This window comes from Pseudorca crassidens, chromosome Y (genome assembly GCF_039906515.1).
Source record: "Pseudorca crassidens isolate mPseCra1 chromosome Y, mPseCra1.hap1, whole genome shotgun sequence".
Lineage (NCBI taxonomy): Eukaryota > Metazoa > Chordata > Mammalia > Artiodactyla > Delphinidae > Pseudorca > Pseudorca crassidens.
In genome coordinates this window covers 19,319,912-19,335,285 of record NC_090318.1, presented here as the reverse complement: position 1 = coordinate 19,335,285, position 15,374 = coordinate 19,319,912, and the positions used below count along the sequence as shown (strand labels likewise).

General features: G+C 40.6%; 1 protein-coding gene across 1 annotated transcript in view; it reads left to right on the top strand.

Annotated features, from left to right (window-relative positions):
• Window positions 1-4,801: 4,801 nt before the first annotated feature.
• The window catches only part of LOC137217907 (carbonic anhydrase 5B, mitochondrial-like), a 196,143-nt gene continuing 185,570 nt past the window's right edge, over window positions 4,802-15,374 (top strand). Inside the window, exons 1-2 of the mRNA XM_067724900.1 lie at window positions 4,802-7,499; window positions 8,875-9,061. Coding sequence (XP_067581001.1) covers window positions 7,470-7,499; window positions 8,875-9,061 — 217 coding nt within the window. The 5' untranslated portion in view covers window positions 4,802-7,469. The remainder of the gene's footprint in view (window positions 7,500-8,874; window positions 9,062-15,374) is intronic.

Genomic DNA, 15,374 nt, shown 5'->3' with positions numbered 1-15,374 from the left:
TGGGCAGTTTAAGGAGCTCAAGACTGTGGAAATGAAGTATCACGAGGTATATTGCAATTTTTTTGACATTCCCAGCCAGAGAAAAACAACTCCCAGTATCTTTGATAAACAAAGAACCCTGGGCTTTGGAAAATTTTTGTCTCCACTCCTGTATCTTATGCCCTTTTCAAGATGAGAAAAAAAATCTGAAGCTATATTAGAAGGCTCATCAAATTTTGTAGGTTAATCAACAACTGTAACCATTATGAACCTTGACTTTTTTTCACACAGGGTAACAATTTTCTAGTTCAGAGAAAGTTAATCACTAATGTTTGGAAATAAAGATTAATTCAGACAAACTAAGTGAGTGTAATTCTGCCAACTTTATATTCCTAAGGTAGCAATTTAAAGGACAATTTCATAAACAGGATGCATATGCACCTGTCTGAGTGTCTCATCTGCATGAAGACCAATACATTAAAATAAGTCCTATGTAGAATGTAAATTGCTGCAGCTACTATGGAAAACAGTACGCAGGTTCCTTAAAAAACTAAAAATAGAGCTACCATAGGATCCAGCAATCCTTCTCCTGGGCATATATCTGAAAAAGATGAAAACTGTAACTTGAAAAGATAATGCACCCCAATGTTCACAGCAGCACTATTTACAATAGCCAAGAAGCAACCCAAGTGCCCATCAACAGACGATAGGCTTAAGAAGATGTGGTATAGATACACAATGGAATATTACTCAGCAATAAAAAAGAATGAAATATTGTCATTTGCAGCAATGTGGACGGACCTAGAAAATATCATATGAAGTGAAGCAAGGCAGACAGAGGAAAGCAAATGTTATATGATATCACTTATATGTGGAATCAAAAAAATAATACAAATGAATCTTTATACAAAACAGAGACTCACAGACATAGAAAAGAAACTTATGGTTACCAAAGGGGAAAGGTGGGGGATAAATCAGGAGTATGTAATTAACAGATACACACCACTATACATAAAATGGATAAGCAACAAGGATTTACTGTATACCACAGGGAACTATATCCAATATTTTATAATAAACTATAATGGAAAATACTCTGAAAAAATATATATAACTGAATCACTTTGCTGTACACCTGAAACTAACACACTGTAAACCAACTATGCTTCAATGAAAATAAATAAAAATTTTAAAAATAAAAATGAAAAACAATAATTCCCATGTAGTAAAAACAGGACTTTACTGACATTTCTTCCTGAATGTTTCTTTCCAACTTTGCTTGGGTGTTGTATTAAGAGTTTTCTCGGGACTTTCCTGGTGGCGCAGTGGTTAAGAATCCGCCTGCCAATGTAGGGGACACAGGTTTGAGCCCTATTCCAGGAAGATCCCACATGCAGTGGAGCAACTAAGCCCGTGCGCCACAACTACTGAGCCTGCGCTCCAGAGCATGCGAGCCACAACTATTGAGCCTGTGTGCCACAACTACTGAAGCCCATGTGCCTAGAGCCCGTGCTCCACAACAAGAGAAGCCACCACAAGAAGAAGCCGGCACACCACAACAAAGAGTAGCGCCAGCTCACCGCAACCAGAGAAAGCCCGTGCCCAGCAATGGAAACCCAATGCAGCCAAAATAAATAAATTAAAAAAAAAAAAAGTTTTCTCACAGTTTTGACAAGTCATGATATTCTTTCTAGGCTAAAGATTATTGCAACCATGCTCTATAGAGTAGTATTTTCCATTCTTAATCTTATATCTGGCTGCCAGTTAGTGTCACCCAGTCACATTTAGCCCTGCCAATAGGTACCGCCTTTACCAACCTCTACGAAGAGGTAGAGGGACCATGTATCTTTCAGGTTAGATGCTCTCATTTTCATAACAGAATTTTAAGCTACCCGCATTCTGCTTGATATACAAAGCATATGAAGTAATCAACACATCAAAGTTTCTGCCCTTAAGTTTTGGCCAGTGACAGTGACCTTGATCTTTCTACTGTCTGAAAACATCAAAAACTTACAGTACGAAACGTTGTTTTTGAAGACCGCCTAAAAGACGTGCATGCAAGACCTCTATTACTACAAATCAGATGCCAGATAGGTTGTTGCAACCACTCATCCATCCTGGACCCACAACAGACATTGTTAATCTATTACAGAACATTTTCCTTCAGACCCTGGACTCAGCCACAAAACTTCCCAATGCAGTTATTCAGTCAGTCGACATGTGAGCTAAAACTTACTTGCCATCGTGGGGAATTATGATCTAAATGCTGCCCTGGCTAAGCCATACCACCGAGGGCCTGTGATCTCAAATAAACAGGAAAGTCTGGGTGGTTCACAAAATTGATTTAGTTGTGCTTTGTGACTGTGGCAACAGTTTACATTGAGGGGATCTGTATGAAACTCTTTATGACACACTTCATGACACTTGTTTCCTACTTAGTTCATAGCATCATTATGATTAGGAATCAGGATTTCCGTTGGGACTAAAAATCAAGAAAAACTGTGCTTCTCGAAAACAAACAAATGAACATGCAAGGCATTATGCTAAGTGAAATGAGCCAGACAGAGAAAACAAATACCATATGATCTCACTTGTATGTGGAATCTAAAAAACACACATACAAACAAAAAACAAAACACCGAACTCACAGATACAGAGAACAGACTGCTGGTTGCCAGACGCAGGGTGTGGGGGTGGGTAAAATGGGTGAAAGTGGCGAAAAGCTACAAACTTCCAGTCATATTGATACAATAAATAAGCCATGGGGATGCAATGTACAGAAAGGTGACTACAGTTAATAATACTGTGTTGCATATTTGAAAGTTGCAAAGAGAGTAAACCTTAAAAGGTCTCATCACAAGAAAAAAAATTTGTAGCTATGTGTGGATGTTAACTAGACTTATTGTGGTGATCATTTCACAATTATATAAATATTGAATCATGTGTACCCCTGAAACCAATAAAATGTAACATGTCAATTATCCCTCAATTTAAAAGAAAGAGACCAGCACTTACCAAGTCCTTTTCCACCTATAACCGACCCCCTTACCACATCTTCCCTAACTTTCTCATCAATTCTTGTCCCATCCAAACCCAAGCTGGGGAACTTCAGGCTATAAGCTCCTTGAAGTTTGTCTTCTCACTGGAACACAGTACTCCATAAATATGACTTCAATGAATGAATAACTGAATGGCTAATGGAAAGTGCCCTTCCCCTAGGAGCGCCCACTCAGAGGTTTCTGGACAGGAAAAAAATAAATAAATAAAGCTGGTAATAACCTCTTCACTTTTCTCCTGTGGACCCAGAATTGTAAATGGAGAAAGTAAAGAAAATTAATCTCAAAGTAGGGGGCCAGAAGCAGAAATCTAAGTGTGGTGTTGTCTCCACAGGTCCTAGACAGCAGGAGGGCACGAGGTACCTAGAAAAGTCGTCTGATGGAGACATCCATCAGGAAGTAGAGGAGTGTGCTTATTCCATGCAGCCCGCTAGCATTTAAAGTCGCCTGGGAAGCTGGTAGGAACACAGTTCCAGTTGGTCCTCAGTTACGTTTCCTATCCGGTTTCTGCTGTTGGACTTCTGGTGTTTGGAACTGGGAGAAATATGAAGAAAATCCATTTTTAGGCGAGGAGCAGAGATCTGCAGGCTCGTCTCACCCTATACACGCCACTAACATCTAGCTCCGAGACCCGGGCGACTTTCTCCTGAAATTCGTGAGGCCCGCCCGCTTCTCTGCGGCTTCCCAGGACCAGGCTCGGCCAGCAGAGGGAGAGCAGGAGGCGTGGACCAGGCCAGAGTCCAACCAGAAGGGGATGGCCTGGGAACCCAGGGAGTGGCCATGACTGAATGCGGAATGCAGGGAAATGCGCATGCGCGGAGTTAGCGCGATCAATGGGGACCTCAGGGTCGTACAGTGCGGCGTGGGCGGAGCGCCGGGATTGGCCAGGACAGAGGGGAGTGGACTATAGAGGGGATGGAACGTAACCCGGGCTTGAAGGGCGGGGTCTGGACACCGTGGGAAGGAGCGTCAGCGACGGCCACTTCGGGAAGAGCGTGGCCTAGGCGGAACACAGAGCCTTGACGTGAAAATGTGGGACTCAATCGGTGCGTAGCCGCTCGTAAAGGCAAGACAGGCTTGGTCGAGACTGCGGGAGAGGTGGACAGAAACGAGCGTGGCCCAGAGGATAAAAGGAATGTGAAAGGACTCGGATCAGGGGCGTGGACGCCGATGAAGAAGCGGGGCCACGGAGTAGCGTATGGGATGCAAGTGACGTAAGAGAAAGGAGGTCCCTGGTGTAGGTGCAGTGTAAGGACTTACCGTGAACGTGGGCGCGGCATGTCCGTGGGGGAGTGCCTTACAGTTCTAAGGTGTACAACAAAGATGGTCCGGCTCCAAGGAGGGGTGGGCCCACGGCGAGGCCAGGGGTGCGGCCAAGTTAGCGCGCCGGCGCGTGACCGCGGCCGGAGGCCAGGAACGATGGCAGCAGGGGCGTAGTCAGGACAGAGAGCAGGTGCAGAGCTGGGTGGAAAACAGGTTCGGGCTCCGACACGGGGAGCGTGGCCAGGGCGGGACTTTAAGTTTCGTCGGTACGTGGGCCGGTCGCGCGGAGACGTGACGTGAATAAGCGAAATGACGTGTCCCGGCGTGAGGGGCGCGGCTAGGCACAAGGGGGCGTGACCAAGATGGCCGCGCGCATGAGCCTCTCACCCAGGTAGCGAACAGAGTGGTTCCCACTCTGGGGAACGTTCGGGTAAAGTCCGGCGGCGATGTGGAGCGTGGGCAGCAGGGGAGCGTAGGCCTGCAGAGAAAACAGGGATCCTTTCATAGACACGATCACGCGCTGCAGTGGGCCCCGGAGCCGGGACAACTGTTGGCCTCGCTCGGATGGCCGCAGTCCCGGCCGGGCTTCTCTGTACGATGGTGGTATGGGAGGCAGGGAGTCGCTCCACCTGTACTCTAATCCTGTTCCTCCGTTCTGAGGGTCACCAGAAAACTACACCCCCTTACGGTTTTGTGCATTTAAAGGTAGAACAGCTGTCCCAGAGAGTCTGGGAAGTAAGGGGGTTGCAGTTTCAGAAACCGAAGCCTAGCAGACTGGATTCACTCATATCTGCGTTGTTGATTTTCTTCCTGACTATACCAAGGGCTACGGACGGATTCACAACCACCCCCGGGGCAGGGGATCAGCAGCTATATCATGTGGACAAGTTTGAGTCTTCTCTACTCCTCAATTCTTTCTTCTTTTTTCTTTTGTGCCCCGTCCTGGAGCTAGAGGGGAGGAACCTACCAAATACGGACGCTGTTGGTGGCTGTAATTCTTTGTGGCGTGAGTTGAAAGCTACTGCTCAGAGGATGCTGGAAAGTCATTATTAGTGTAATTCTCTCTTGTTTATTTTTGCTGAGAAAGCTTGAGAAATATGGGGAGATAATGAAGGTGTGTACACCTTATGTCGAGTAGAGTTCATTCTCTGTCAACCACTGAAAACCACATTGCTTTCTGCTTCTCCTTTTTCCTTTGCTGACAGTGGTCATCTCCACTCTGCTGCTTAAAAGTCTTGCTGGGGTATGGAGAGAAGTTGGAAGTCTCTGGTGAAGGAAGCTTGTCCACACGCTACCCATAAGCTGCCCCTGCACATCCCTCAGAAGGGGCTCTGTTCTCAGCCTACACTGAAGTCCACAGTGAACCAATGTTCCCCAGCCCCATGCCCCCACTCTCCCTTCTGGTCCTGATCAAGAGCTACACTGTTCTTGAGTATTTTGGAAATGAAAACCTTTCAACTTTCTAGGGCTTTCCTACTTCACTCAGAAATTGTAAACTCAGTACCAGGTCTAAAATGCACCTAAAGGCCGAAAGCAGCAAGGGCACCATTTCTGTGCCTGTGCATGCCTGCCCCGTTGTCCCTGGAGCCAGGCAAAAGGCTGCCACCACTCGTAGTTGGAATACAATGAGTTGAGTTCCTTTTGACTGAATATGAATATTGAGGAAATCTGATGGAAAGAGGGAAATGCATTTAATATCATTACACTGGAGCAATTAGTGTGCTGGAGCAATTGCAGCACACTAAGCAATTATAGAAATGTAACCTTTGGCAACCCTATATTGGGATCATAGAGAAGAAGTGGGTGAGAGGAGCAAGCTGAACTTTCTCAGTCAGATAAGGAAACATAACTTCTAATTTAAATTTCAGAGAATTGCAAAAACGCTGTCTTCCTTTCTAAATCAGAAGGCAAGAAAGTGAAGGGTCCATCTGATAAGAATCAAGGAATTTTTTTTTCAATGCAATTGTAACCTTTAGTAGGTTTCTGTGCTTTGTTTTGGGGGGTTTTTTTTGGTGTTTTGCATAAGTACAAATGGCTTAACCAGGCAGAGTTGAAGAGCCAAGGCATTTAATAAATACACAATCTACAAGTGATTCTAAAAGGCTGTTAGAATCTGTTCATTCACACATTTCTGTCTGCAAAACAGCAGATAAGGACGGTGTAGGTAAAACCCAAGAGCATATATAATCAGTGATAACAAAGGGCATGTAGCATAGAAAGCTTACCTTCCCTAGGGCCCATCCAGCTCATGGTCACACCTTTCCTGTGCCTGTACAACAAAATATAACTTATTGAGAAAATGTATTCTACATTTATACGTTCCAGGGTTCACCTGGGGCCTATTTAATAATGAGTATTAGTTTATTTGTAATGCTAAATTTTGCAGTTTATAGTCTATGTGCAAATTCATAAACATTTTTCTGATAAGCATCTTTTTTTCCGAAGCACATACCTGAACATTAATAATCTCACGTATTGTTACACGTATTGTAGCCTAGCATTAGCTAAATTAAGTTTCTTTCTATTAGGATTTCCCTGGAACCCTCCTTGCCCCTGACCTTCCATGCTCCATTCCTTCCTTGGTTGCTTTTGACCATTCCTTCTGCATCTCTTGGCCTCCTTAATAACTCCATTTTGTTGGTCTCTATATACCTGTTAACCCTGGGGGGAGGGGATTTCCTTCTCTCTCTAGCCTCACAACCTCTCGAGCACCAGAGCTGCACTGCCAACTCTCCCTAGACCTTTCCTCTCGCCTGACCCCTTGCCACCTCAAACCCAATAGAATTAGTAGTAAGAGTGCCATCTTTCCCTCGCTGCCAGCTCCTGTGCCGGGTTCTGTTTCTTTGTTCAGGGGTTCATCCTCGTTCTACCATGAGGTAGAATATTCTACCATATTTCCTCACTTGAATTATTGGAATTTCATTTCAAACTCCACATGCCCAAATCTGAGCTGCTGATTTCCCAACCCAAAACCTTTTCCGTACACAGTCTTCCCATCTCAGTTCGTGGCAAGACCATCCTTGCAGTTGTTTAGGCCAAGCATCTGCCAGTCATCTCTGACTGCTTTCCTTCACATCTTACGGTCTGTATCCCCAAGATACATCCAGTACCCAGCCACTTCTCACCACGTCCATTGTGACATCCTTAGTTGCAGCCCCTGGATTATCCTGAATGGGCTCCCTGCTTCTTTCTTCCATCCTGGTAAGTTTCCAGTAGGGCACTGTGAATGAGCTTTTAAAAATGTAAATCAATTCAAATTCCCACCAGCAGTGCAAGAGTGTTGCCTTTTCTCCACACCCTCTCCAGCATTTATTGCTTCTAGATTTTTTGATGATACAGCCACTATGGAGAACAGGTTCCTTAAAAAACTGCAAATAGAACTACCATATGACCCAGCAATCCCACTACTGGGCATATACCTGAGAAAACCATAATTCAAAAAGAGTCGTGTACCAAAATGTTCATTGCAGCTCTATTTACAATAGCCAGGAGATGGAAACAACCTAAGTGTCCATCATCGGATGAATGGATAAAGATGTGGCACATATATACAATGGAATATTAGTCAGCCATAAAAAGTAACGAAATTGAGCTATTTGTAATGAGGTGGATAGACCTAGAGTCTGTCATACAGAGTGAAGTAAGTCAGAGAAAAACAAATACTGTATGCTCATATATATATATATGGAATTTAAGAGGAAAAATAATGTCATGAAGAACCTAGGGCTAAGACAGGAATAAAGACACAGACCTACTAGAGAATGCACTTGAGGATATGGAGAGGGGGAAGGGTAAGCTGTGACAAAGCGAGAGAGAGGCATGGACATATATACACTACCAAACGTAAGGTAGGTAGCTAATGGGAAGCAGCCACATAGCACAGGGAGATCAGGTCGGTGCTTTGTGACCACCTGGAGGGGTGGGATTGGGAGGGTGGGAGGGAGGGAGATGCAAGAAGGAAGAGATATGGGAAGATATGTATATGTATAACTGATTCACTTTGTTATAAAGCAGAAACTAACACACCATTGTAAAGCAATTATACTCCAATAAAGATGTTAAAAAAAAAAAATGTAAATCAGAGTATGTCCCTCCTCTACTCCGAAAACTCCATTGTGTTCCCATTTCTCTTAGAACAGTGATTCCCAATCAGAGGTGATTCCCCTTCTCCAAGGGACATCTGCAATGCCTGGAGACATTTTTGGTTGTCACAAATGGAAGGAAGGTACCACTGGTATCTAGTGGGTAGAGACCAAGTGTGCCGCTAAACATGCTACAGTGCAAAGACTAGTCCTTTACAACAGAGTTATCTGGTCAAAATGTCAACAATGCCGAAGCTGAGAAACCCTGAGTTAGAGAAAGAGCCTTTACAATGGCCTACATGTCTCCTTGATATGGCATCCACCACCTCTGGACCTCACCTCCTACCACCCTCTTCCTGGTTCACTCCACTCCTGCTGTATTTACCTCCCCCTCCCTCATACTAATAATCTGAATGATGTTTTCCACGTGATCGGGCACCTCTGTTGTTTAAGGCTTTTCCTCCTCTGTCCTCATTTTGCCTCTGGATTATTAGGTTCCTGCAAGTTACTTGGGAGCTGATCAAGACTTCAAGCTAAAGATGGTGATGATGAGTCGCCTGAGGGTCATTCTTCAAGCCTCTCCATGCAAGGCACAGTGGAGAAGGTTCCAGATTCCGAGGTCCATGCTAGCAAGGCCCTTCAGCCTCTACACCTGCACTTACAGAACCTGGAACCGAGCCTGTGAGTACATGGCTGCCTGGAGAGAACAGAAGCCTGGTTGTTTCCTAACAGTCACATGTGTCTGCAGCTCTGATGTCAGTGGCATTCCAGACTGGGATTAGATGCCTTGAGAACTGAGAGCATAACCCATTATTTTTGTTTGTTCAAATATGGAAAGCCTTTTTCTCCCCTAGATTTATTGAGATATAACTGACCCAAGTGTAAGGTGTACATGATGATGATTTGATACACGTACATACTGTGAAATGATTACCACAGTACTGTGTGGAAAGGTGTTTTCTTCATCGATTTTGACTTGTTAAAATGATGTCATGCAGAAATAGGTCAAAGAACTCCCAAGTTTCAAATACTTTGAACCTGTTCTTTATTGTTTTTTGTCAGCAGCTGTCTTTTTACTAAAATTGATCCACGGACTGCGAATTATTTCTGTGAGTCTGAACATTCTGGAATTTTCATATTCATGTCTGCAAGCAGTTCAGTAGCTTCATACTCTGGAATATTCCATCCCTCGTTACAAATTGCAGAAGAGGTGCTTCTAGCTGACCAGCTTGCCAGTGTGTGCTCCGCTGTGAACCCAGCAGATCAAGTGAGGCAGCAGATGGTCCTCCCTGACACCATGGTGCTACTGCCATGGGCGTGGGTCGTCCTGTGCTGTTGGGGTGGACTGTGCACTGCAGATGCTGCATGGCATCCCTAAGTGTCCCCTGTGGGGCCAAGTAACCCTGGTACAGAACTCCTGAGATGATCGGAGAGGATAATGTGTGTGTTGGTGGAGATATGAGTTTAATGAAATGGTTAAGCATATCTGCTAAGTAGTTATGTATTTTCCACCATTTACAGTGAATTCACACAGAGTTTTCCAGTGTTGGTTTGCTTACCGATTCTAGCTTTCTCAACTTTTCCTCCTTGGGTTTACTCTCTTTGACCCTATTTTGCACATTAAACAAGGAATTTATTAGTAATGCTAATCTAGCTAAATCTGTTGCCTTGAAACTGCTTCATAAATATATTTTTACTGTAAGTTTAATTTGTTTCCTCCGATATTGACTGTATTCTCCTTAAACTGAACTGGTCTGAGTCATAATAAATTTCTGGTTGCTGGGTGCACTTGAGAAGATAATGTATTCTGCTGTTTTTGGATGGAATGTCCTATAATTATCAATTAAATGTATCTTGCCTATTGTGTCATTTAAAGCTTGTATTTCCTTATTAATTTGCTGTCTGGATGATCTGTCCACTGGTGTAAGTGAGGTATTAAAGTCCCCCACTAATACTGTGTTCCTGTCGATTTCCCCTTTTATGGCTATTAGCATTTGCCTTATATATTGAGTGCATATTTATTTACAATAATTATATCTTCTTCTCATATTGATGTCTTGATCATTATGTAGACATAATGATCCTTCCTTCTCTCTTGTAAAACTCTTTTATTTTAAAGTATTTTTTGTCTGATATGAATATTACTACTCCACCTTTCTTTTCATTTCTGGTTGCATGGAATATCTTTTTCCATCCCCTCACTTTCAGTCTGAATGTGTCCCTAGGTCTGAAGTGGGTCTCTTGTAGACAGCATATATATGGGTCTTGTTTTTGCATCCATTCAGCCAGTCTTTTGGTTTGAGCATTTAATCCATTCACATTTAAGGTAATTATCAATGTGTATGTTCCTATTCCCATTTTCTTAATTGTTTTGGGTTTGTTTTTGTAGGTCTTTTTGTTCTCTGTGTTTCCTGCTTAGAGAAGTTTCACCATACCTGTCCCATATTACATATTATCCAACATCACAGTGCAAGAGGGTTCTTCTTTATAGTTGTCTGCTTTCTATGCTTGTGGGTGGTCAGCACCCATTTTCCAGTGATTTATTCTAGTGAAGTTCTGTTTATCATTCTGGGCTCAGGTAATCTGCTTGTTGTGCCAAATAAATAAATAAAACAGGATCACAAATGTTGAAAACTGTATCTTCTCCCTGGCAATTCTCTCAAAGCATCTGAGGCAAATACCCATGCTTTGTATCTCTTCACCACTGGCTGTGTCTAGCTCCTGCTCAGTACCTAGACTGTTACAAATCTACACAAATTAACATTCAAATAAACCATATTTTAAATCTTCTGAGAGGGAGATACCTCATGACTCTGACCACCAGGGTTAAAAAAACAAAAAGAGTGACAGAAAAGAGCCTGTGGAGTAGGGATTCTGTAAAGTACCACATAGTAAATATTTCAGGTTCTGCAAAAGCATATGTTCTCTGTTGTAACCATGAATAGGCTTGGGCATGTGTTTATAAAACTTTAAATATGGGTCCTAAAATTAGAATTTTATGTAACAGTCTAGTGTCATAAAATATTTTTCATTTGATTATTTTTCAAAGATTAAAAATTGTGAAATCTTCCCTAGTTCTCAGGCTGAACAAAAATACACCATATGCCAATTTTGGCCTTAGTTTGCTGAGACCTGTTATAGAGATAAAAGCAGTTACCCCCATCCACTTGTATTTATAAACTCTTTATTTCCCCCATTGCAAATATCATATCTTACCAGGTCAGCCTTGATTTGAGATCTGAAAACTCCATTTTATTTCAACCATGTAGAGTTTCTCCTTCTTGAAGAAATAGTTGGGAGAGACTTCATTTCTCCCTGGTTCTTAAATCATGAAACCAACTGACCACTATTTGGTTAAATTTAAAGTTGAATTTCAAACCAAAAGAAGATATTTCAAAAATTTTAATGAAACTGCTGTAAATGTACACATTTTACCCAACTTGAACAAGATCACACGCAAAAATATCTGGAAAATGAAACAACTTATATAAATTTCATTTAGTTTGAGCTTTTGGAGAAAGAAGAAGATACAAGAAACACAAAAACTGTTAAGTATAACTGTGGAAAGTCCACAATGACAGAAAATTGAAGTCATTCCACAGTGAAAGTTTCAAACATTTGACTGGGTGTTTAACATTTTCTGTGTCAGGACTTTGTCAAAGATCATGGGCAATGTTTTAAATCCTTTAAATTTCCTTTCCCACCGAACATCCACAGAAGTGTCATTTTTGTAAACAGTCTGTCTTTAATACATATAAAAAAGGAAACTGATATTTAAAGTAACTCTTAAATGCTACAATGAATTGTATGGGACTTAACATCAGAGTTACCAGTTTAGTAAACATTAGCCTCTGAGTATTGTAAATGTTTACATTAGAAATCAAAGAGTTGTGAGCAGCTCATAGGAGCCATCAGGTTTTAAATTGCCAGAAAGAGCAGGTATTTAGTGAGAAAGATAAGGGCAAGGCTGTATTTCCAGATTTTAGTAAGTTTAAATATTATTTACAAAATTTGGAATTGACTGAGACAGGACTATTATATTCAAAGTATGACATTTGACATCAGCCCATATGTTACATGTTGTAAAAAATGCTGTTTGGAGTTTAGACGTATACAGCTGAGGAATTTTTTCAGCATTTTATTTATTCTGGCAAATAAATGTAGGGATCATTTCATTCGGAAGTTCAAGAGGCAAAAAAATTTCTGGGAAAACTATGAAGCTATACTATATATTCATAGAATTGAAGTCTTAGCTGTAATCCATAGGTGCTAGGAGTCTAGGATTTTGCTGTAAAAATTGGGCATTAGGGTTTTGGCAGTAGGAATTGGAGGGAAAAGGTGAAAGGAGAAAAGGTAAGATTTGGTAACAGAATGAATACACAGAAGCAAAAGTCAAAGATGATTCTAAGATTTTCATCGGGAAGTCTCCAGTTATAGAAAACAGAAAAAAAAAATCACCTTTTTGGAAAAATAAAGAATCCAGTCTTATATATGTATAGCTATAAATTAGAGAAACAATTTCAAAATGCAATGCTGTGTATATCTGGACACATGAAACTAGTAGGACTCATAAGAACTTGGGACTGATTCACAATAAAAGATATTTATCTACAATCAAATAATATTATGTGAGTGGTAAATTTTTTAAGTTTATGATAAGAAACCCTGGACTATTTTTGAAAATTAAAAAAGATTTGGAGTTAACTAATCAATAATAATATACCTTCTGAGATTGCATCTGCTTCATTGTGTTAAGATATAATAATACTGAAAATGTTAAAAAGAATGGGAATGCATAGAAATCTGTAAATTTATTGGCACCAAATCCTGTTGAAGAAAAATGGCATTTATTTCCAAGGGTAAGGGGCAGCCCTGGCCTTTGATATAGACATCGTCCCTCTAAGGACCAAGGCAGTGAATCCTGGCAGACAGTGTGCTATATCAAGCTGTCCCTGGAATTGTATTAGAAACGTCCCTTTGTCTATCTCAATACATTTTTCTTTGCTGTTCTCATTGCTTGGACTACTATTTGCAGTGATCTTTACATGCCTGGGGACTTCTCATCCCTCAGGTCTCAGCTGAAATATCTCTTTATAGAGATCTTTTCCTCACCAGCATACTTGAGGTTGTATTCAGAATTTTTAATCTGTAGTGTACACTCAGATTACCTGGAAATTGAGTTATAAAGCAGATTCTGACTCTGCAGTTCTGGGATTTGAACTGAGGTTCTTCAATTCTAACAAGCACCACTGAGGTGCTGAGGGGTCAGTACACCTGGAGAGGGAATGGAAGCTCCATACACACGTACCTATTATTTACACTATGCATCTCTTCCATCTGGCTGTTCCAAGTTATATCCTTTATAATAAATTGTAAAACGTAAGTGTTTCCTTGAGTTCTGTGAGACAATTTAGCAAGTTATTAAATCTGAGGAGGTTGTGAAAATCCTCCAACTATATAGACACATAGGAAAAAAGTGTGGGTGACCTGGGGACCCAGTATTTGTGACTGGCATCTGAAGTGAGAATTTTGAAGTGAGCCCTTAAACTGTAGAGTCTGATGCTAACTCCACGTAGTGAGTATCAGAATTGAACTGAATTGTAGGACACCCAGTTAGTGTCCAGTAAATCAAAGAATAGGTGGTGGTGGTTGTTGTTGGAAAATACTCAAGAAAAACATTAATAGAATTAAAGAAAAAATCATGATCATTTCAATTGATGTAATAAACCCTTTTTTTCCAAGTCCAATACTAGTTCATGATAATGATGTTCAGGAAACTCTGAATGAATGGGACTTCCTCAACATAATACAGGGCATTTATCAAAAACTACTAGCTAGTGTCATAGTGACACTAAAGTACAGAAAGATTTTCCCAAGGTCAGAAACAAGACAGGAATGTCTGCTTTTATTACAAGTACATAACTTTGTACTTGAATTTATAGCTAGAAAAATTAGATGTGAGAAAAATAAAAGTCATCCTAATTTGAAAGGAAGAAGTAAAACTGTGTTCACAGGTGACATAATCCTATATGCAGCATATGCAAACAAATCCACAGAAAGTTGCTAGAGCTAATAAATTCAGCAAAGTGTGTGGTACATAATACACAAATATCAGCAGTGTTTACATACACCACCAGTGAAAAATCAGAAGATATTAAGAGGGCAATTTCATTTACAATTGAATCTAAAAGAATAAAATACACACAAATTAATGAAGAAGGCGAAAGTCTTGTACTCTAACAACTACAAAATACAGCTAAAAGAAATTAAAGATCTAAATAAATGGAAAGACATCTCATATGTTCATTAATAGGAAGAGAATACTATTCAGATATCAATAGTGCCCAAGATGATCTATAGATTAGATGGAAAATTTACCACTATTTTTGGAAAAACATAAAACACATTTCACAAATGGATATGGAATTGCCAGGGGTCCTGAACAACCAAAACAACTTGAAAAAGAAAACTTTGGAAGATGTACACTTCATGATTTCAAAACTTACTATAAAAATTTGATAAAGCAGAGTGTTATAGGTATACAAATAAAATTATACAAAAATGTAATAGAATTGAACACCCAGAAATAAACTGATATGTCCAATGTCCAATTAGTTTTTAACAAAGTTACCTAATCAATTCAATGTGGGAAGAATAATGTCTTCAACAAATGGTGCTGGGACAATTAGATTTCCTTATACAAAAGAATGACGTTGAACACCTATATCACACCATATATAAAAATCAATTCAAATTGGATAATCTAAATAGAAGAGCTAAATTTATAAAATTATCAGAAGAAAATATAGGGATAAATCTTCATGACCTTGGTTTCTGCAATGGATTCTTACATATGATACCAAAGGTGAAATAATAAAAGAAAAAAATGACAAATTGGACTTCATGAGAATATAAAACTTTTCTGCATTAAAGGATACTTTCAAAAAAATAAAAAGACAGCCTACCGGATGGCAGAAAATACTTGCAAATCTGA